A 22,765-nucleotide genomic window follows, 5' to 3' on the forward strand; every position below is an offset into this window, starting at 1 on the left:
AAACATATATTTTAACTGGTTTAATTCTATAGACAGTTTTAAACTATTTGGAACAGAACTTTTGGTATGTTTTTAGCTACACATATTTTTACTTGTGTTTCTTTTTCTCTTGTAAGCCACCCTGAGGCCCATATTTGGAGAGAAGTCTGGCATAAATAAATACAAAACAAAATAATCTCTGTGAGTTATTGTTATTGTTATATCCTGCTCTTTTCCTAAAATTGGGGCTCAGAGTGGCTTATAATATTAAAAAAGTACAAGTAAAAACATACAAAAGTGATATATTAAAATAAAGCTGTTAAAATATTAAAAAAGATTGCATGCTAAAAGAATAAAATACAGTTTAAAAGATAAAAGTGTATCAAACACTTTAAAATAATACAACACCCTGGCCCATTTAAAAAAAAACTTCTTGTTTTAAATGCCTGTCGGAGCAGGAAGGTCTTAGCCTGTCGGACGGACCTGGCATGGAACGAAAGCGGGCGGGAACAGAACGGAACAGGCATAGGATGCGTATTACTACACACTGGAACACTGCCAGCACTGCCAGAAGTGCCCATTCCATTCCAAAAACATCCCCCAGAGGTCAATTTTCAGGAACTGTTCAGAAGCGTTCCTGAAAATCGGCCTCTGGGGGAAGGATTTAGAATGGAACGGGCACTTCCAGCAGCGTTCCAGTGTGTGATAATATGTGTCCTTTGCCCGTTCTGCTCCTTGCCCACTCCCTTTCATTCCATTGTGGTCTCAAGGAATCCAATCCAGCTCAGAATAGTGGAGTGGGACCATAGAGAACCTTCACATCTTCAAAGGCAGCCCCAAATAGAGTGCATTATCGTAGTCAAAATGAGATGTAACCAAGGCCTGTACCACAGAAACTAGGTCTGATGTCTCAAGGTACACACGCTTTAAATGTGCAAAAGCACTCCTGGTCACTGCAGAAACCTGGGCCTCCACGTTCAAATCTGAGTCCAGGATTCCCCCCAAACTGCGAACCTGCATTTTCAGGCAAAGTGTAACCCCATCTAATGCATACTGAATCCCTATTCCTTGATCTGCCTTCTGACCGACCAGGAGGAGCTCTGTCTTGTCTGGATTAAGTTTCACTTTGTTTGCCCTCATCCACTCCATTACTGATGACAAACCCATTTGTTAGTCTCACTGACAGTCTATGCACAGTAACAGTCCTCAAGAAGCACACTTCAAATTAGTTGATCCTCCCCCTGTCAGCTTTTTCCACTGTCCAGATTTCACAACCACCTCCAGACATTAGAAATACAATTTCATGGATAATTCAGTCTTTGGTATTTGGTGGTATAGCTTTACACTTGAGAAACTTACCCAGTGTCCCTTTCTCAGAATTGGATTGTATATTGAGCATTTTCACTTTGTGGGCCATTACTGTTATTTTCATATTTGTTGTAAGATTTTTGTTAGAATGTGGGTGGATTATGTCTCTATGGCTTAAAACAACTGCATCGTTATTCCAACTTTCTAAAATTGTATGTAGCTTGCCAGAAGGTCCTGCTTTGAAGGAATCTACTATTCTTTAATATTCCGTGTATAGTTTTTACCCCATTGTATTGTTTCCATCATTTTTTTCCCCATTTTGTTCAGATCATGTATGTTCCCAATTGTTCATTCCCCCTCTCTGTTTAAATTTCCTCTTGATTTCCTTGTGGAAATAGACTGTTGTTCTACCTTTATTGTTGACCTGTTCTGTTTCTTTGCATTTGTTGTTATAATAGTTCTCTTTATATTTGTCAACAAGTCACTGAACAGTTTTCTTTATGATTCCTGCTCTATTACTGTCAATTTTTCTGTCCTTAACTGTCATTTCATCAGTCCTTGAATAAATCTTTTTTTCTTTTTCTTTTACTACTGAAGCCAAAATTCTGCCCTGATAATGTCCTTGGTTACAATATTCTAACATTGCATCACAACGGTTTTAACACAGCAAATTATTTATATATGTTATGATGTAGTAGATTTCCATTATGGAACTCTTTCAACATAAGAGGTAAACATTAAAAAACAAAAGGGGGGGGGATTTACCCTTCATCACATTGATACACAACTCGAGCACCAAAGGAAAAATCTTCTCCTTCCACAAGTTCAAAAGAGCCATACTGCAGATCTCCAGGATTTCCACAAGGTTTTCCTGTAAGTTAAAAATGTAACATATAATATAAAACGGACTGTTAGAAAATGAGGCATTTTGGAGCCAAGCAAGAGGTTGTGAGGAGCATAGGAATGATGTAAGAGGTTGCTGGTTTTGGTGTTATACTACAAAAATGTTTAAATAACTGGAAGGCTAAGCTACAATACATATCACAATAGCATGTTGTTTAAAATCCCTAGTTTTTAAATACTTAAATAATAACAAGCACATGACTAGGAGAAACTCAGTTGGCCCCTACACCCAAAGCCATAAATGTCCACGGTCTGGGAGATTCCTTGCATGATGATGGTTTTCCCAGTTTAGAAGAGAAGAGGCATGTGGCTTACACTGCTCATCTGAAGGGACCCAGGCTGGGTAAGACCACTTAGGTCATATACAAAATACAAATATTGAGTAGCAAGAAGGTTAATGGTTACAATCTATCTATCTATCTATCTATCTATCTATCTATCTATCTATCTGTCTATTAGTATCTCACCTTTTCCTAAGAGTGAGACTCAGAAGGAAACAAACAAAAATGCATAAAAAGTATAAGTGAACATATATCTTAAAATCTTATGGTACTTTTTTATGTATACAGTGGCCCTTTGTATCTACTGCAGTTTGGTTCCAGCCCCCTCCCTTCCACTGGATACCAAAATCCATGGATTCTCAAGTCTCATTAAATACAATGGCATAAGGTAATGGTGTCCCTACTATAAAATGTTTGGGGGTTTTTTGGAATTTGTATATATATATGTGTGTGTGTGTGTGTGTAAAATTTCAAGCCATAAATAGTTGAATCTGTGGATAAAGAACCCATTGATAAGGTGGTCTGACTGTAATTTATTTTGTTTTTTTGTAAGTTATATTGTACACCCTTTGGGTCTTATATTGGTAGAAAGGCAGGATATGAATTAAATCAACAGACAGACAAATAAATACAGATTTAAAATGTTAAGAAATAGGACTAATTGCTGATTTCAAACAAACAAGATATTCATAGTGTTTGCTATACCCTGATAGAATGAATTTTACAATTATTTTGATGACTTACTTCTGCATTCAATGAAAGGTGGCATTTGTTCCCATCTTCCATTATTACATCGCATTCGAAAGCGTCCAACTTTTATGTACCCAGGTCGGCAGTTGTACAGCACTTGTTCATCATGTGAATAGGAATCCTTGACTGACAGGTCTGAAAGTTCTTCACGATCTCTTCTAGGTGGTGGACCACAGCCATTTTGAACTAAATATGAACGAATATCAAGAACAACAACAAAAAGTCATGCTATTTCCTCATCTGATATGTAGACTGTAGTACTCCAAGGAATCTACAGTAAAAGGTATGGTTGTGCAACAGCATCTGCCGTTAATGGTTGTGAGGTTCTGGAGTACTCCATGTTCACATGTGAAAGTCTTAGACTGCTGTCATAGCCTGTCTTCTGCTGCCTACAGAGTGAGTCTTGTCTACCCAAATAACTGACATATTGAAATGAAATGGTAAACAATACCTGTGAAATGTTAAACTTGCCAGATGTCAGACAGATTGGACAAGGGCCCCAGTGTACTATCAACATTTTAAATAAAAACATACTATAAGCTTCTCAGTGATTTACATCAAAGATTCGGTGCATTTCTCCTGTTTACAGCTATTGTGCTTGTATGAAACCATTCTCCTGTCTTTCATTCACAGATGTACAGGAATTTTTTTTTAATGAATAAGAAATCAATTTAACTGATTTAAATATTAACAGTGAAATTCTATACTTATATAATCTCAAATAACATCTACTTAATTCACAGGGACTCACTCTTAGGCAGGTGTATACGTGATTGCACCAAAACACTATTTTCCTTTTTTTAGAAAGTATTAATACTTAAATAAAACACATAACATAATATATAAACACACAAAGGCGGGGTACAGACCGCCGCTTTGCAGCGGTCTGGCGCCGCCGCCAGAAGGTCCGCGGGGGAGCCGGAGCCTTCAGACGGCCCGACTCCCGCGCGGACCGAAAAAAGAAGCTCCAAAATGGAGCTTCTTTTTGCGTCGCGTTTGCGACGTAGCGAGGCGCCAGGGGTGCGCTCGCTACGTCAGCAGCGGCGTGACGCGTCTGGACGCTGTGCGTCCGATACGCAAAGATGGCGGCGCCCATGTAGAAAGGGCGCCGCCATCTTGTACGCATTGACTACGTATTAGGGTTAGGGGGGTGCGGAAGCACCGCCCCTTCCTAACCCTAATACGTATTCAATACGTATTTTTTGGCGGTTTGTAACCCGCCCAAGATTTATACAGAAAGAAAATCCTAAGCTATGCAATTGAATCTCCAGAATCACTATTTTTTTTCATCACAGACTCTTAAAATTGTCTATCAAATTATCATCAGAAGATTGAAAAGGTAGTCAATTATACTGAGACTGTTAATACATATTTTTCCAGGTTGCCATTCCTATTCAACTCATTTTTTGGGCCTAATTATCTATTGTATATTTATTATTATACATATAATTTATATATATATATATATATATATATATATATATATATATATATATATATATATTCATGTATATATCATATAGTTATATGTGATAATAAAAATCTCAGAAAAAATGGGACTTATTAAATTACCTTCCTTCTGCATATTTACACTAAAATTTTAACTATACACATGTATATCACATACCACCAAATTACACAGGTAAGCTTACCAAAACACTATTTTCCTAATGTGAAGTAAATTGCACCACACAGCATGGATATAAGATTGATTTGTTTTCCTCATTATACTGTTTCTGAAATTGCAGAAGAATAATACTGAGAAAAATGGTTTTCTTCTGCTTTTGAAATCATGCAGTTGGATTGAATTAATTCCCACTAGATGGTGCTGTCATACTATCCAAACCAGGGAACACTATAATAAAAACTTAGTCTAAGTCGTTGTTGGTTTTCTTTTCTTTTTCCGATTAGTATGTAGAGATGATGATATATAAAGGAAAAGAAGCAAATTCAGAAATGGATTCTTTGCAGTAACATGTTTTGTTACTAGTTGGAATGGTACAGAGGAGGAGGAGGAGGAGGAGGAGGAGGAGGAGGAGGAGGAGGCAGCAGAATGGAATGGTTTATTTAATAATAATAATAATAATAATAATAATAATAATAATAATAGATTTTATTTTTATCCCGCTTTTCCACGATGATCAAAGCGGCATACAGATTAAAATTTCAGCACAAAAATACATACATTTCGATAAAAACAATGTAAAAAACATCACATTAAAAGCTATAACACAGCCAGCTTGGTTGAATTGATCCAAAAACATTGCGAAAATCGTTACACAATAGGGTAGAGGGCATAATATCACATCTCATGGGGGGAAAGCTTGGTGAAAGAAAAAGGTCTTAAGGTTCTTTCTGAAAAGGTCCAGGGAGGTGGTAGAACGGAGCTCATCAGGAAGGTTGTTCCACATTTTTGGGGCCAAGATGGAAAAGGCCCTTTGCGAGGTCGCCACATATTACACAGTTGGGACCTTCAGCAGATTCTTCCCGGCTGACCTGAATGTGCAGGGCAGATTATATGGGGAGAGGCGGTCCTCCAAGTACCCTGGGCCCAAACCATTTGGTCACACAGTTCTCCCTCTGCTGCATTCAGGTGAAATGGTCAATACAGAATAACAGTTCTGAGAGAGAAATTGCTAATTCTTTGGTGCAAGACATACACTGAAATAATACCAACAGTCTTGTCCTGAAACTTCTGCCAAAACAACACACATGATGAGGCAATGACAATTCCTTAGTTCATTTTATTTTAAAGGAGGGTGAAATGAATTTACGGAGAACAGTTCTATCCGCACCTATTAGCTATGATAGTTAAATGCTGATCAATAGTATGTAACCAGTTATTTGAGATAAGAAATAAAGAAAGGTAATTGTCTTAGAATTCTTGGAAACATCCAGCTAGGCCATACTTGGAAAAGGTGTGGCGTGTAAATATGCACCCCATTATTTATGCCGGGGTTTGCCTTCCGCGTATGCTCAAAGCTGCAGAAGGAAAGCTCACCTATGGGGAGGACTGACTGTATTTTGTACAATTTAAAAAGGGAGACAAACCTCAAGTATTACATATGTGTCTGAGTCATTCTTTCAAGAAGTATGGAGTCTGGTGTTCTTGAAGTCCGACCACACACTACTTTGAGGCCAGGGAATTTCTCCCCTTCCTCTACAGTTCAAAACTAGGCCAATTCACAATTCCCCTTCACAACAATGGGGTGTAACTGTAGTCAGGGCAGACTCTACCACTAAGAACAGTAAAACAGGTGGCACAGAGAGAAGAGTCTGAGTGTTATGAAAGAACAGTGAAAAAGGTGGCTTGGTGCTCTCTCCCCTCAATTGTCTCTAGGTGGTTATTTTTCTACTACCTTAAAACTCTTTCAGATTTCTCTTCAGAACCATCTTCCAGGATTAAACCAACATCTTCAGTCCTGTAGAACAGTTCCTAGGGTTGAGAGGGGCAAACCACTGATGTTCTGCAAGGAGTTACATGCCACAAGATGGCATTTAATTTTGAAAATACATGTAAGAACTGTCACTATACTTTTATCAGCCAAAAGGGGAGTAGCTAGAATAGCATGTAATAATGTGCAGAAAGAAGATGTCTTCAGTTATAAGCCTCTGAACACCATTTAAAAAGCAGGGAAGGACAACAAAATTAAAGACTGGAGAACAGTAGACCTATATTATAAAACGAATTATAACTTGGATTATAATTTGGATTACATTTCATCTGAACTGTGGCCGACTGTGTAGACTGTGAATTATTTGGTTTGTAAATCTGAAGCACATTTTGATCAATTTGTATTACAAATTGGAATACAACCAGATTAAATTTGATTACAACTTGGATTACAGTTTGTGTGATTTGAACAATCACAGTTTGAACAATGTGAATTTTGAATTATAAATTGGGACTACAAGATGAACACCTCTGACTGTACTAAATTTTTTCTTTTTCTTTTCTTTTTCCATGCTTCATGAAACATGAGTAAGAGAGGAACTTGTGATGCTTGTGAGACTGACAAGTTAATTTTGTAGTCCTAAAATAATTTGAAACTGACTTTATTGTACTCTGGGACTGTGTAAATAAAAGACAAAACACAAGATTTATTGTGAAAACTATTGAAAAGAAAGAAGGAGATAGAAGAAAATAGAAAACAGAAGACAGTAAAGAGGGTAGAGTGGAGCTGGAAAGTTTGGAAGAAATTTATAAAGGTGGTGTTAAAAAACTGAGGTATCTGTAAGTTGTTGCTGATTTATGAATAGATCAAGATTCATTTATTATATTTATGAGTTGCTTATCCAGAAATGGTTACAAGAAGTGGGTGCCTATCTGTGAATAATTTAAATCATTAAAGTACAATTTGATACAGATTAGACATAAGAGAAAATACAAAGGAGAAGGGGGGAGTTGTCAATAAGTACCAAGAAATTAATTTGTGTTCTAAACTATAAGTTACTCAAAGGATAGGCAGAATGGCAATGACTACATGGAAACAACCCAAATACAAATTAAGCCACAAGCCCAAACATCCGCTCAAAGACCATCTATGGAGTCAAGTACTAAACCATCAGATTCAAAAATATTAGTTGCAATCCAAAGAATAGAATCTGAAATATGATAAGAACTGAGAGAATCAAGACTGGAAATAAGACAATATTTCAAAAGAGAGATAGATGAATTTAAATAAATGATTGTGTCTGTTATAGAAGATGTGAAGGAAATAAAAGACAAGTTTTCAAGCTATGACCTTAGAGAAAACAACTAAAGAAATATCAGCTGCACAAAGTCAAGAAAGAGATATGAATTTGACAAGATAACTAAGACAAGAAAATGTCTGAAAGTAAGAGGCCTAAAAGGGAATTACAATGAAGATCTTTATGACATAGTGTCAGGCCCAACCTGGCTGAGGATTCAGAGGAGGCCTCTGAGGCTATGCTGGAGCCTCAGCTTGAACCTGAACCTGAGCCTGGTCCTAGCTCTGCCTTGAGAGCTCCAACAGAGACTGTGGCTTTAGAAGATAACCAAAAGCCAGTAATGTGGAGATGGAGGAGGATCACATACCTATCTTCAGCCATAGAAGATCAGAATGGGTGTGCCTCCAGTGCACCAAGAGGCTTTATGAAAAATGCCAGCTCATAAAAAAAAAAATACCTGCACTAATAAGGGCTGAAGATAAAAGCCTGGAAAGGATGTCAGAGCTTTTGTCAGACGTTCTCTGAGTTCTCTGGGGGAAAAAACTTGTTTCCTGACTTGGTACTGATTTCTCAGCTTGACTCTTTGGACTATGGACTGACCTGACTATGCTACTCTTCTGGAACACTTGACCTGGATTGTCTGATTTCACTCTTAGCGTGATCCTTTGGCTTATACTTGGACTGATTCCTGACCTTGTCTGCCTTTGTCTGTAAGTCTGCCTTTCAAGACTTATCTTGCTTCACAAATTCTGTGTGGAGTCTTTTTGTATTCATTTAGACTCTTTACCAGCTGTTGGCTGCTTTCCTGGACACATAATAATCCAGACCCTAGCAGATCTGATGGCATTATCCACAGATATCTAGATGCTGAGATTTATAAAATATTCCTTATTAATTCCATAATTGCTAAGAATAAAAATTTACCCTGGTCCTTTAAACAGTAAAGCAAAATTCTACAAAAAGTTAACAAAAACCTTGACAGATCTAGATTACAAACAATATATAATGATGGGAGGCTGAAACAAGGTGAGGAACCTTCTGATGATTAGGAAGTCAACAGCAAATAAAATAAAGGATAATCAAGGAAAACTACCACAATCATTCTTTAATATGATAGAAACCTTGTCACTGATAGACGTATGGGGACAAAGAAATGGAAACTCAAAATATTTATTTTTCTGAATATTACAAATCTTATTCGAGAATTGATATGTTCTTGATACCTTTTCAAAGAAATTAGAAATATGGACATTTTAAAAAAAATCTATCATAATCCAATTACAATAGAGCTGAAAGAAGGTAAAAAATGAATATTCATGGAGATTGAATGTATATCTGTTGAGAGATAAAGGGACCCCCAAATTAAGCCAAAAAAAGTTAGAAACCAAGATTAAAGTAGTTTGGGACGTAAGCAAGGTGGTAATGGGGGGTCTTTATTAAAAACAATGTAGAATGGAAGAAGAAAAAATCAAGAAATCATAGAAATAACAGATAAAATAAAAATTAGAGAACAAGAACTTCAAAATAAATCAATGAACCAAAATTCAAATAAAGAAATAAAATGCTCCAGTAGCAGTTATCATTGGAAAAATGGAAGAAACAGAAAGGAAACTGACGTACATGAAACAAAGACATTTTGAGTCTAAAAATAATACTGGGACACTTCTAAGTCATAGATGAAGGAAACAAGGAGAAAAAAAAGACAATCTTAGACATTAAAGAGGGGAAGAAAATAGTACAGGACCAGAGAAGAATATAGAAAGTCTTTGAGAGATATTTCAGCTCACTTTTAAAATAAATAATAAAAGAAAAAAAATGATCAGAAAACATTAGAACAAGAACAAGATTTACAATTTAAATTGAAAGATCAGAAAACAATTCTTTGGCCCTGTACAAACTGTCCCGAAAGGCTGGCCTGGGGGCAGAGTCAGGGTGTCGTGTCCATAGCACGTATGCTCGACTCCACTCCCCAGAGTGCCATGATGCCATGCACCACTCCATATGGTACATGGCATAATAGCACTCCTCTGGTCCTGCTTCCATACAACACAGAGCTGAAGGAGTACCACCAAGCTGCAGCAACACAGCAATGGTGCTCTTTCAAGGGCTCAAAAATGAACTGCTTTTTGCGGCTTCTTTTAGCACCCTGGAATGGCCAGATTGGGGCCACAGCATCAGGTTGCCATGGCCCGTTCTGATTGAAGAAGGGGCTCCATGCTGCCCCTTCGGGCCTATATGTACAAACCCATAATCAGGAAATTTCAACAATGGAAATTGTAGAAGCGATAAAAGAAATTAAAAGTGGAAAGTCACCAGGGCTGTATGGTTTCTCCTCTGGCTATTATAAATTACTAGAAGATGAACTAATAAACCCATTTTATCTAACATTTAAGGAAATTCTGAAGGAAGGCCCACCAGAATCATGGGAAAATGCAAATATTACATTAATACCAAAAGAAAACAACATTGACGTTACCGTAAAATTTTAGACTTATATCACTTCTGAATCTGGATACCAAATATAATTGAATTTTGTGATAAAATCCAGGAAAAAAACATCAGCTTTATTATTTTTGGATTCAGAAAAGGCCTTTGATTCAAGAAAAAGAACTGATATAATCACTAATTTGTAATTTGGATTTTTCTTTAATGATTTGTCTTTCTGTTTCTAAATTGCAATAAATCTGTTCTAACAAGTTCCACTGAATGTCCATAAAGATGGATTTGGCCTATGTAATATTGTGAACACAATGTCCATTGCATAAAATGTTATTGTAAATGTATGCTTGCCTCTGAATGTATGGAATGGGAACATTTTTGAACATCTTAGATTTGGAAGAAGAAAATGATTTTTATTTTCAGAAAAGCTATCAGCATCAGTTCTCTGGAACTAGAAGGCATGTTAAAATGATAAACATTCATATTACACAAGATTACTATAATCACATAGGACTCTTGAACAACAATACTGATGAAAAATCCTAATCTTCTCACAAATGCTTATTCCTTCTCCCACCATTGCCATTTTCAAAAGTGTCTGATGAGCAATAAAAAATAAACTGTATGCTATGATTTGTTATATTACACTTGAAGGAATAATATTAAAAGCTTGACTTGCATATTAGGTGAAGAAGATAATATATCTCCCTGAAAAATAAGGCCACCTAATGTTCTTACCCAATATTAATCTTGAAATTAAGTTTTGTAGTCCATGGTTATGAACAAGATTTACATTTAAATGCATACTCTAGAAGGGAGGAACATATGATGCACACAATAAATTATGTGAGGCAGATTATAAGGTTTCCTGGATTACATCTATTCCCTTACATGTACAGTATCTATGCCCTATTCCAACTATCTGCATATTATGACATATAAATGTCCATCCGTAAACCTTCCATGCAAGAGGAGACCTAGGACTCTTTCACAACACACAACTATAGTATTATATTCCACTTTAATTTTTGACAATGTCTCCCATAATTTTCTCACTGACAAGCTGGTAAACTGTAGGCTAAGCAGTACTACTTTATGGTGGACTTGTAATTGGCTGGCAGAGCAATGGGGCTTGGTAGATATTGGGATAGATTCTCCACCTGTCATAAATAGAAAGATGTGCTGTATGTCTCCAGAAAATCCTGGAATCTGAAGTTTAGGGTAGGGCATTTAGAACTCTCAAGGGTTGTCCACACTGGGAAAATAAAGCAGCTTCGAACCAACTTGATAGCAAGCTGTTTATTTGACATGAAGCTGGGAGGGAATCGATATGAAGCTACACTCCAGAGCTAAAAACCAGAGCAAAAAGAAGCAAAGGCGCGTTACAGACTGCCCAGAAGGGGCAGTCTCGCGCCACTGCTGGTTGCTGCGTCCGGGAACCGCAGCATTCAAACCGCGCAGTTCCTGGACGCAGCAAAGAAGAAGCGCTGAAATGGCGCTTCTTCTCCCGCCCTGGATGAGACGCCGCGAGACGCTACTCGTGCACTCGCGGCATCACATCCGGTGAGCGACGTGTGGATGCTAAGCATCCAGCACGTAAAGATGGCGGCGCTCGTGTGTATAGGGCGCTGCCATCTTTACGCTCTCATCACGTGCTAGGGGTGAGGCCGGTGTGGACGCTAGGTCCTCGGCCAACCCCTAGCATGTGACGGGGGCGCCAGAAGAGCCCGTCTGTAACAGGCCTTAGATACTTGGATTTAATGCAGAAAATGTGCATCATTGCATATGCATATAAACAAGCATGGTGTGAGTGCAGGTATGCAGCAAAAGCAAAAATTCAAAAGTACATCAAAAAGGGCAGGTCACCAAAATGTAATAGACGTAATTACAACATACACAAACCTGACAATCCAACAGGGGGCATGGGTGAAGGGAGTGAAGGTGGCATGTATGGGGGGGGGCTCCATGAGAGTGCTTTGCCAATGTGTCATTTGGCATAATGATGCAACAATGCAATGTACAGGGCACACGTGCAATTGTGTGGCTGATCATACAGGCTCCCAATGGAATGGCATCTGGGTGGAAAGAGGTTGGTAATTAGAAGTCACAGGCGGTGTGTTCATACAATGGTGTGCATGCATGGTGAGGAGGTGACAAAAAATAACCGTGCAGCATGCCTTGACCCCATCCAGTGAGGACAGCGCATAGGTGTTTGCATCACCTTGGGAGTTGCTTTCAGATAACCCAGGATGAGCTGCTTTTTTCTCACTTTCTGCTCAGGCCCTCGGTCAAAGAGCTGGAGTACCTCACCAAACTACGTACCCCAGAATTTAATAGGATGCAGCCATAACACAGTGGAATCATAGTTCTATGATTGCACAGTGTGAAAGGGGCCCCTAGCTAAATCAGTTTTCCCCACCCATCAAAGACATATATTATCGAGGCACATTGGTAAGTATATAGAATCTTTTCACAGATGAGCTCTTCAGGAAGGGCTGTCATTTTCACATATCAGTGGTGGAGCTATGCCATCTGGCCTTAGAAAACCCCTTTATGTATCTGTTTCTTTCAGTTCATGTTGTCAGTTGTCTGACTTCTCTTCCTTTTAGGTAAAATCTAGTGACCCAAATATCTGGTTGTCTGGTGTTTCAGAACAATGTGCACGAACGTAGCAGTATTCAAACCTATTCACATATTATAGTTGCCATGGGGATGCTGTCACTGGGTCATAATGCATCTCCATTTGGCCCATAAGGTCTGACATATTTAGCACATGACATCCATACTTATTTTATTTATATGAAGCTAACAATATAAGGTGAACAAGGAGTGTTGTAGATGTATATTCTTTCAAATGTTAAGGCCCAGTTGGGAACTGCTTGCCAAAACAGATCATTTTTAATGATTTCCTCTGCCCCATCCCGGATTCGCCCCTTTTCACTTGCTGCCCCTCACTCCTGGCACCTTCTTCCTCCACAAGCAAGAGCCATCACTTCTTTAACCAGCTTCAAAACGGTGCTGAAAACCATTCTATTCAGAGAAGCTTTCCCAGGCATCGCATAATTGTCGCTTACTATCTGATGTTCTGTTGTTGGCTGTTTATCGATCCATTTCCTGTATTCCTATGTACTGTATATGTATTATCCTACTTGTGATTATGTATTTTCTCTGGATAATGATTAACCATCCATTATGAAGCCTTGCCCTCCCTCCAGTCCATCTGCCTTGGTCCAGACCTCGGAGGTTGAGAGGAACTGCTGGACCTCTTACCCTTTCCCTCCACCACTCCCTTCTCCTTCTGTGTCATGTCTTTTTAGATTGTAAGCCTGAGGGCAGGGAACCGTCTAACTAAAAAGATTGCATGTACAGCGCTGTGTAAATTTACAGCGCTTCATAAATAAAGGTTAATAATAATAATAATAATATCCCCGTAGTAACCATAACATGCACCATGTCCCTGCTAAGAATTTAGCAGAGTACCTTGCTCCTTAAGAAGCACTGAAAAGTTTAAATTAGGGATGGGAAAGAATTCAGTTTTTTGGATTTTTTTTTTAAAAAAATCAGGATGTGTCAAAATTTTGTAAAATTTGATTGTGGGAGAAAGCAAAGCTAATGGCTTTGTCCGTTCAAGTTTGCTTGTGTCACAAATAGCAAAAATATAAGTCAAGCTGCTTTTGACCATAATCAGTTTTAGTATATGAATATAAATTCAGAGCAATTGTCTGTTTTCTATATTTGTTTGTCCCATCTATCTTGCATCCCTTGCCATGTCCACCTTTCTTGTTTCCTCTGCTCCAAAACCAAGATGAAACATGAAAGCAAAACATGGCTGTTATTAACAGAGGTTGAAAAATAGTCTTCCTTTCTTTTTTCCACTGAAAGTCTGAGACTTTTGTATGACTTTGTCTGGGAGTAAACCTCACTGAACTGAGTAGAGATTTATAGGATTTCAGACAAGTGTAATTGCTTTAAATGTATTAAATATCATTTTACTTAACAGTGCCACTAGTTTTATTTCCTGAACATAATATACATTCATTTGGAAACATTTTTATCTGCTCACTTCACAGAACTGGTAAATCTAGCATTAGATATTAGTAATAATGCATTGATATAGAGTAGTAGCTAAGGCAGTTGATAAATATTTTGTGCCTGTTAAACTGGTTACTATTAAGGTTTTTTTTAAAAGTGTATATCTCAAGTTGATACAAAATTCATTATGACATGGAGCTGTATGCATGGGCCAAAAGCTCTGTGTTCCTCTTGGCCTTGTGTCATCCGGTAAGGACAATGTAGGTCAATAGCTCCATGCAAACACACTGAATGCCTATCCAGCATTTTCAGCCTGATCCAGACACAAAAGGCCCTTAGCACTGTCTAAAAAGATGAACTGTTTGTGATGGAATTACCAGGTAACTCTGCTGTGACAGTCAACAGACCACATGAGTGTGCACCATCTTACCTGCTGCCTCTGCCATGTTCCTTCTTAAGGCCCCAGTCACAGCCTGTGATGTGGTGGTGGCAGCAGATAAAGGGAGTGTGGTAGCAGCAGCTCCACAGTGGTAGGAATGTGTAAACACCTGCACATTGCTGTGCCAGCCAGGCTGTCAAAATGGGTAAGAACTGTGGGAAGGATACCACAGGGTTGGCCCATGGTATCCTGCCCATGTGTTTGGGTTCACAGAGAGACTTTGAAAAGGGCTCATTAAAGAATATACAAAATTACATATCTTTATAATATTGTCAGTTTCTCACTCCTGCCCCATAATAATGTTTCTTGAAATACATTTCTATCAAAACACAACATTTCGCAGTATAAAACAGCATATAAAGAGAAAAACTTACTATACATTACAAAAATGACAGTGGCAATAACAATAACGAATAAGGATACACTACAGCCTAAACATGTGACTTCCAACTTAGCAATTATTAAATTTTCAATCTTCCTCTAAATAAGAATATATAATACACTTTTTCCTGCTAGTCTGATCTACTATTCTTCAAATCCTAAAATGACTGTTGTCCCCCAGTATTTTCTCATAAAATCAATTATCACATTCCATTCTTACCTTTTTTTTAAATCTTGAATTAATGTTTCATTCCATCTTTTATCCATTATATATATTTAAGGTTAAAGAGACATTATTGTGATCTGAGAAAAGTTTTAGTAAAACGTCCATATACCTAATTCTGTCACACAATGCCTTGGAGATCAGGAAAACTATATCCATTCTAGAGAAGGGTTTGTGTCTTTCTAAGGAAAAGGGTATACTCCTTTGCCTTTTTATATTTAAACCTCCATCCATCCTGAAGCTCCAAATTGTCCATTAAATGATAAATTAACATTTTGGGAGTTTTTCCTGGTTACCTTTCACCTTATTTGAACTTCTATCAGTTTGTAGTGAGTTCTCATAACATTTGGGCTTTTAAGTCAAAAAAGTGTTGTTGTTGTTGTTTTTAAGATGCCAGATCTGACTTTTTAAGGAATGAGCATAGCTGGCACACAAGCTTTAACTTTGCAAATACATTCCTAGACACCTGAACTTCGAGGATCAATGCTGAATGTAGGAGCATAACCAGTCTGCAAACCTGTGTCTTCAAGGGGAGAGTAACTGCATCCAGCACAAGCTGAATCACTAATCTGCCTTTTGACTCACAAGGAGCACCTCCATCTTGTCTGGATAAATAAGTTTATCACACACATCCTTGGAATGGAAGGCGAATGGAAGGAAGCTGGGATGGGTGGGGAACGAGTGGGGGACGCATTTTATTGCACACAGAAGTCCCCATTCCATTCCGTTCCCTTCCCTTCCATTCCCAATCCATTCCAGAGGATGTGAATTTTGAGAACTGTTCAGTTCTCATTTTTGTAATGTATAGTACATTTTCATATGTATGATAAAAAGCATGGGGGAGGAGAGAGAAGAACCAAACCTGAGGGACCACAGTCCAATGGCCAAGTGGTTGAAAAGGAGTCCCCCAACACCACCTTCTAGGTTCACCACTGCAGGAAGAAACTGTAAAACAATGTCCACAACTCCCATTCCAGCAAGGCAACTCAGAATGATACCGAAAATCTCCAAGAGATCCAGCAGAACCAACAGGGACACACTCACCAGGGATGTATCTAGGATTTTAGGAAGGGGGGGGGGGGGCCGGCATCTTGTCCCATCATTGTAGGGGGGCTGGGGGGGGGGGGCGCAGCCCCACACCCCTTTTTTTTTTCTAGGGGGGGGGGGGGGGTCTGGACCCCAAGATCCCCCCCCTGGCTACGTCCCTGCATTCACTCATCTGGCATAGGTGACCAGAGCATCTCCATCCCATAACCAGGCCTAAACCAGATTGAAATGGATCTAGATAATGTTTTTCATCCAGAAACCCCCAGAGTGGAGAGGGCACCATACACTCCAGAATCATGCCTAAAAATGGAATGTCAGAGACTGATCAATAATTATTCAGAATGGTGAGGTCCAAGAATGGCTTTTCTAGTAATAGCTTTATACCAGCCTCCTTCAGGCAAACTGGAATCCTGCCTTGTTTTAATAATAATAATATTTTATTATTTATTATTAAATATTATTATTATTTATATTTTCCCGCCTCTCCAAGATGGATCGAGGCAGGATCACAAACTGGTATAAAATACAATACAAAATGAAGCACAACAATTCAATAAAATATTTGAAAATTGACAATTAAAAACGGGGTAACACAAAGCAACAGTGGAGCAAGGATGTTCTCATCCTATTCAAGGAGGTGGATCTACGTCTTACATGAAGTCAGGGGGATATGCTCACCGGAAGAGCTCCGTCTTAACCGCCCTCCTGAAAGTTTCCAGGGAGGTAGTAAGATGGATCTCTTCCCAGAGACTGTTCCACATTCTTGGAGCAGCTATAGTAAAGGCTCTTTGGGAAGTTGAAACAAATTTGGTTGTTGTTAATTACAGCAGATTCTTCCCCATTGTTCTAAGAGTGCAGTGTGGATTGTATAGGGAGATACGTTCCCGCAAGTAACTTGGGACCAAGCCATGTAGGGCTTTAAAGGTGATAACAAACACCTTGTATTGTGCCCAGATGCAAATTGGGAGCCAATGGAGGTCTTTTAAAATTGGTGTTATGTGGTCATTAACCACTCCCTGTACTACTCAGCTGGTCCCCCTTTAGCTTTTTTAAAATAAGCCAGGAAGGGCAAGGGTCTAGCACACATACAGTGGCTGTCGTCTCTCCAAGAATCCTGTCCACATCTTCAGGTTGCACAAATTAAAAAGTACAGTGCGCCCTTAGCTTATGTGGGGGATCCATTCTGGGCCCCCTCCCCCCGCCGTAAGCCAAATTGCACGTATGCTCAAGCCCCATTCAAGTGAATGGGGCTTGTGCATTGGCGGTGCGTGTGCACCATGCACATGCGCCCCATTCATTTGAATGAGACTTGTGCCCTGCGTGCTTCCATGCGGCTCTTTACAGCTTTGCAAGTAAGCTCAAAGCCACGTATAGCACGCCCGCCTATGACACGGGCGCACTGTATCCATTGTCACTGGACAAGGAGGGGCCAGGTTTATATCTTAAATGAGATTCCATTTGAGTCATTTCATCTGTCATCTTTCGTATTTCTTTAAAGATCATCTGTCATTTTATTAGCTTGATCAACAGATGTCCTTCTTAATCCTTGCATCTATCTTGTCCCCGTATCTTAAATCTAACTCTTGAAGCCATTTTGACAGCTGTCAAAAACTAGAGAAAAATAATAATAAAAAATAAATTCTTTCTCAATGTAAATAATCCATTTCACCACTAGAGAGCTCTGTTTCATTCACCTCTTGTCAGGCTAGCTATAGTCCATACACTTCAAACAGGAAACAAATCTTCTACATTAGCTTCTTCAGCCACCTGGGGATAACGTCTTTTTCACTGATGATAAGCATTAAGGTAAATAATAAATTCCCACACTTCCACTAGTTAACTGTTTAAGTACTGTAGTATTCAGTTTTAATCAAATTGTCTTAGTAGGGTTTTAAATATCTGAACGCACAGCATTTTAATGCCTATTACATGTCCAAATTTATTTATTTTTTATAAAATAAATAAAGAAAAAAAACACCATCTTCTAACTTCAAATTCTGGCTGAGGGGAACAGAAGGAGGCCACAGGGAAGCTGGGGAAGCCGGCTAGAGGCGGAAGGAGGGCAGAAGAAGATGGTAAGGAGGCTGGGCCAGGGACAGTCGGGGCTAGGAGAGGCCAAGATGCCAGATCCGAATTGGTAGAATCGGCATAAATATAGTGGGAACCAGGAACTATTTTTTGTGCCAATTTATCAATTTGGATCAGGCACCGAATTCTCTGTAAGTGGGAACAAGGCCAAAGTGTCTCCATTATACAGTAAGTTTTTAATTCTTCAAGTTATATTCTTAGGGAAACAAATAAAGTTGAGTTCAGTGTTAGGTTTCACTTCAGTGGCTGGATCTGGTATGATATTGTTGTTAGGGTTTCCTTTACTCTTTTTACATATCAGCAACAACAACCCTTGTCATCTGGATGCTAGGAGTGGAAGCCATATTCAGGTGAAGCACCTCTGAGTCTCCCATATCAGGGAGGCAGTTTTACTCAGTCAGGGTTTATACCAGCTGGCAATGCCCCTCCACAATGCCACTAAAGTAGGCTGCAAAATAATGCCATAGTCAATCCATATGTCCTTTCCTGAACACATACTTGTTGATACTTTAATAGAAGGTTCAGTGGCATCCCTGGGGTTGGTGTTACCCAGTGCATGGCGCTTCCCCAATCACTCACTGAGCTGGCCAGAACTACAAGGGAGGGGCAGCCAGACAAGTGAGGGAGGGGAGGGAGCTTGCTCCTCCTTTGCCATCATGAAGTTCCCTCCTCATGAGGAAGTTGCATGGAGGCAAAGCTAGAAGGCCTGGGCTTCCACATAAGGAGGGAACAGGGCAAAGGCAAAGCCAGAAGGAGGCAAAGCCAAGAGGAGTTTGCTTGTCCTTCCTCCTCTTCCACTGCCTTGGCTTCCTCCTCAGAGAGCCATGACAGCAATGAAGAAGAGGTGGATGCCAGCAGCAGCACTGCACTCGCCCCACAAAGGGGGAAGAGCAAACATTTAGATTTACTTTGTTTTTCATAAAATTATAAATGGTAAAGTCTCCCCTTTGATTGTCTATTGTGTCTGACTGCAGGGGGCAGGGTTCATCTCTGTTACTAGGCTGACAGATCCAGTGTTGTCAAAGACAACTCTGTGGTCGTTTGGACTAAACTACGAGGCATATGAAACACTGTTACTTTCCCACCAAAGTGGTACCTAGTTATCTACTTGCATTTAACATGCTTTCAAACTGCTAGATTGGCAGAAGCTGGGACTAATGACAGGAGCTCACTTCATCATGTGGCACTTGGGGTTCAAACTGCCAATCTGCTGACCTTGTGGTCATCAGAGTCGGCAACTTAACCACTAAGCCACTGTGTCTGCATCCCATAAAATTATGCCTATGTCTATAAGCACAGCTACAGAAGAAAAAGAAGAAAAACAGTTACTGGATAATCCTATATCTATCTAATCAGCTACCAAATTGGGACAGTTGGAGGGCATGAGAGAGCAAATCTGGGCATCCAATCTTTCTGGGCATCCAGGCTCTCAGAGAAAGAGCTTCCTTCCCTTCCATGCAGCAGGCAGACACTGTGATATAGGCACAGAAAAAGTAAGTAATTTCCTTCTTTGTGTGCAAATGGCTGGTGTTTTATTCTGCATGATGAAGAAGAAAGATGTTGCTCCAGTATTGCACAGAAAAAAACTATGATCTTGGCATATTCACCCTGTATCTTTCAAATGTGAAAGGATGCTAGGGAAATTCCCGTGTTATCTCATTTCAAAGACATGAGATAAGGTGGGATATACCTCACTGGCCTTTCCAATTGAAAAGAGGGACAATCCCATGTTATCTGCAACCAGAGAGGACCCTCTTGTTTTCAAAATACCCAGTTTAAGATCTGTTAATAGATCACTGATACCACTGAGCAGTATGACTTAAATAAGTATTTCTACATAAAATGGTTGGAGTGTGTGTGTCCACATTGGGGATTTATATCTTCAACTATCTCTTCTTTGCATTTGAGGATTAATAGTTGTGGCAGTTTTCTCCCCACTGTGGGAAAAAGGATCACAGGCATACTACAACGAACAAAGAAACTCCTTTTTACAAAGTCTATTTTGAACTCCCCCAGCCTCACTTTTTTATTCTTATCCTCTACCGAGCTAGATGTTTTTAAGCACTTTAGTATTGGGAGGAGAGTGAAGAACGGCTGGAGAAATATTGATTCTCAGTATCAAGTTACAGAACTTTCTACAGTAAACAATGCAATAACATTTGGGTTGAAAAAGAGTGGGATTCTACGGCCTACAGCAGACAATGTGAATAGCAGCTGCCTCCACAATCCCTTACTGAGCATCAGTGAACAGCAAAACATAGAGGAAAGGGTTAAGGAGATAAGCTCACCTCACCTACTTCTACCATGTTTTGTTTTAAACCTACCTACACAGATATATAGGTTTGGCTCTCAAAATATAAATCATAAGAAAAGTGGAGAATGGTGAAAGACAAAATCATCCTCGTTGCATTTTGGAAAAAGCTTTCAGGTGGTTTCTAGAAGGTTCAAAATGTCTGTTTAATTGTTTACTTATGCAAGGCTTACATGACCTGGTTGTTTTCTTTCACATGGGAAAGTCTAAACATGAAATTCATTTATGGCTTATATACGCCTTATACACATAGCTTGAAGGTAATTTTATACACAATATTTTGAATAATTTTCTGCATGAAACAAAGTTTGTGTACACTGAACTATCAGAAATTAAAGGTGTCACTATCTCAGCCATGTTTAGTTCTTTGAACTGCAGACAAGGTAATTGTTGTGTAGAACAATAAATTATCAGCATTCTTAGTGAATGGCTGTAATATCCTCCCATTGAGAACATGAATCATGTAGAACTGTGTGTGTGTTTGTGTATGCCTATGTGCATATAATATAATTATATAGAACCTCTTTCTACATAGTCTATCAAAATTTATATATTCATAATGCTATCCTTTGTACATCCACACAGAATTTAAACCTGCTATAATTTGCTGCAGAAATATTGCAACTTGACATCACTTTGCCATGAATCTAACCTATGGAATGCTGAGATCTGTAGTTTGTTGTGGCACCAGAGCTCCCTGGCAGGGAAGACTAAATATCTCACAAAACTGCAAATCATATAATTCCATAGCATTGAGCCATGGCACTTAAAGCAGTATCAAATTGCACTATTTCTGCAGTACAGATTCAGCCAAGGCCTACTCTCAGTTCACTTTGTTTAGTACTGCTGCCTAAGTGTCATCAGGCACACAAAATGATACATTAAAATGATCCAAATATTCATCTGCAAATTACTGTGTTTTTACAAATCTGCCCTTTGCTAGCAGAACAATGGCAAGGATACAAATGCATGCAGAAGAATAATATCTATGAACTCCATGAGAACTCCATGAGACTTATTTTGGGCACGGGAAGGAGTTTACAGTTATATTACCCAAGTTCATCCCCAAACACAACTAAAATTATAGCAGATTGAATTATACAATGGAATTCTGAAAGGGATTTCATTTTTTCATCTGCAGTGCATTTTGGACAGATAAGAGAAAAAAGACAGAAGAAATGATAGGATAATTTGAGAGTGTAACAAGTAGAAAGTGTTGATGGCTTATTCTCCTCAAAATTCAATTACTACAGAAAAGTGAAAGCATAGTAAAATCCTTATTGGGTAGCACTCCCTTTGAATTAGGGGTGCTTAGCCTTGGAACTTTAGTGGAGCCAATCAGCCATAACTGTATATTGTTTCAACACTGACCTGTATTATGACATATAAATGATTTAAAATTTAAAGACTACTTACCTTTCTGTGCAGTGCAAAGCACACACAGAAGAAGCAGGGCAGTGGAGCCCTGCAAAGTGTATCTCATCCCTGAGCCTCTACAAGGGCCCTTGCTTCTTCCCAATAGTTTCCTCCCAGTTCTCCCTCTGCCTTTTCAAAGTGCACCCTGCCTTTTCTGAATGTTGCAATGAATGACCTTGCTTAAGCCTTTTTCTTCAACAGCCACTCCTCTTTTAATCCTATTGCAACACACAAACAGACAACCTTTTCTTTTTTCAGTGAAATATGCAAACGATGTTAAAAAGGACTTTCCCGATTTCTACACTGGCTCTGACCTTCCTGTTTACTTTCAGGCTCTGGCACTGGACATCAATGAATAATCTCACTGAGTGAAGCAAACCCCAACATGTTGCTTTTGGTATACCAGTATTAAATAGAAACTGGCTAAAGGAATCCAGTTTTTCTTTGGCAAGCATCTGTGGTTTCATGCTCCGTTG

At 39.0% G+C, this 22,765-nt stretch overlaps 1 protein-coding gene across 1 annotated transcript in view; it reads right to left on the reverse strand.

The window, feature by feature from the left end:
• Positions 1-22,461, reverse strand: part of CFH (complement factor H) — a 78,719-nt gene extending 56,258 nt beyond the window's left edge. Inside the window, exons 1-3 of the mRNA XM_042463481.1 lie at positions 22,290-22,461; positions 3,216-3,407; positions 2,053-2,158 (exon numbers count right to left, since the gene is read on the reverse strand). Of these exons, the coding sequence (XP_042319415.1) occupies positions 2,053-2,158; positions 3,216-3,407; positions 22,290-22,356 (365 nt within the window). The 5' untranslated portion in view covers positions 22,357-22,461. The remainder of the gene's footprint in view (positions 1-2,052; positions 2,159-3,215; positions 3,408-22,289) is intronic.
• Between the last annotated feature and the right edge of the window lie 304 nt (positions 22,462-22,765).

This window comes from Sceloporus undulatus, chromosome 4, assembly GCF_019175285.1.
Source record: "Sceloporus undulatus isolate JIND9_A2432 ecotype Alabama chromosome 4, SceUnd_v1.1, whole genome shotgun sequence".
Classification (NCBI taxonomy): Eukaryota; Metazoa; Chordata; class Lepidosauria; order Squamata; family Phrynosomatidae; genus Sceloporus; species Sceloporus undulatus.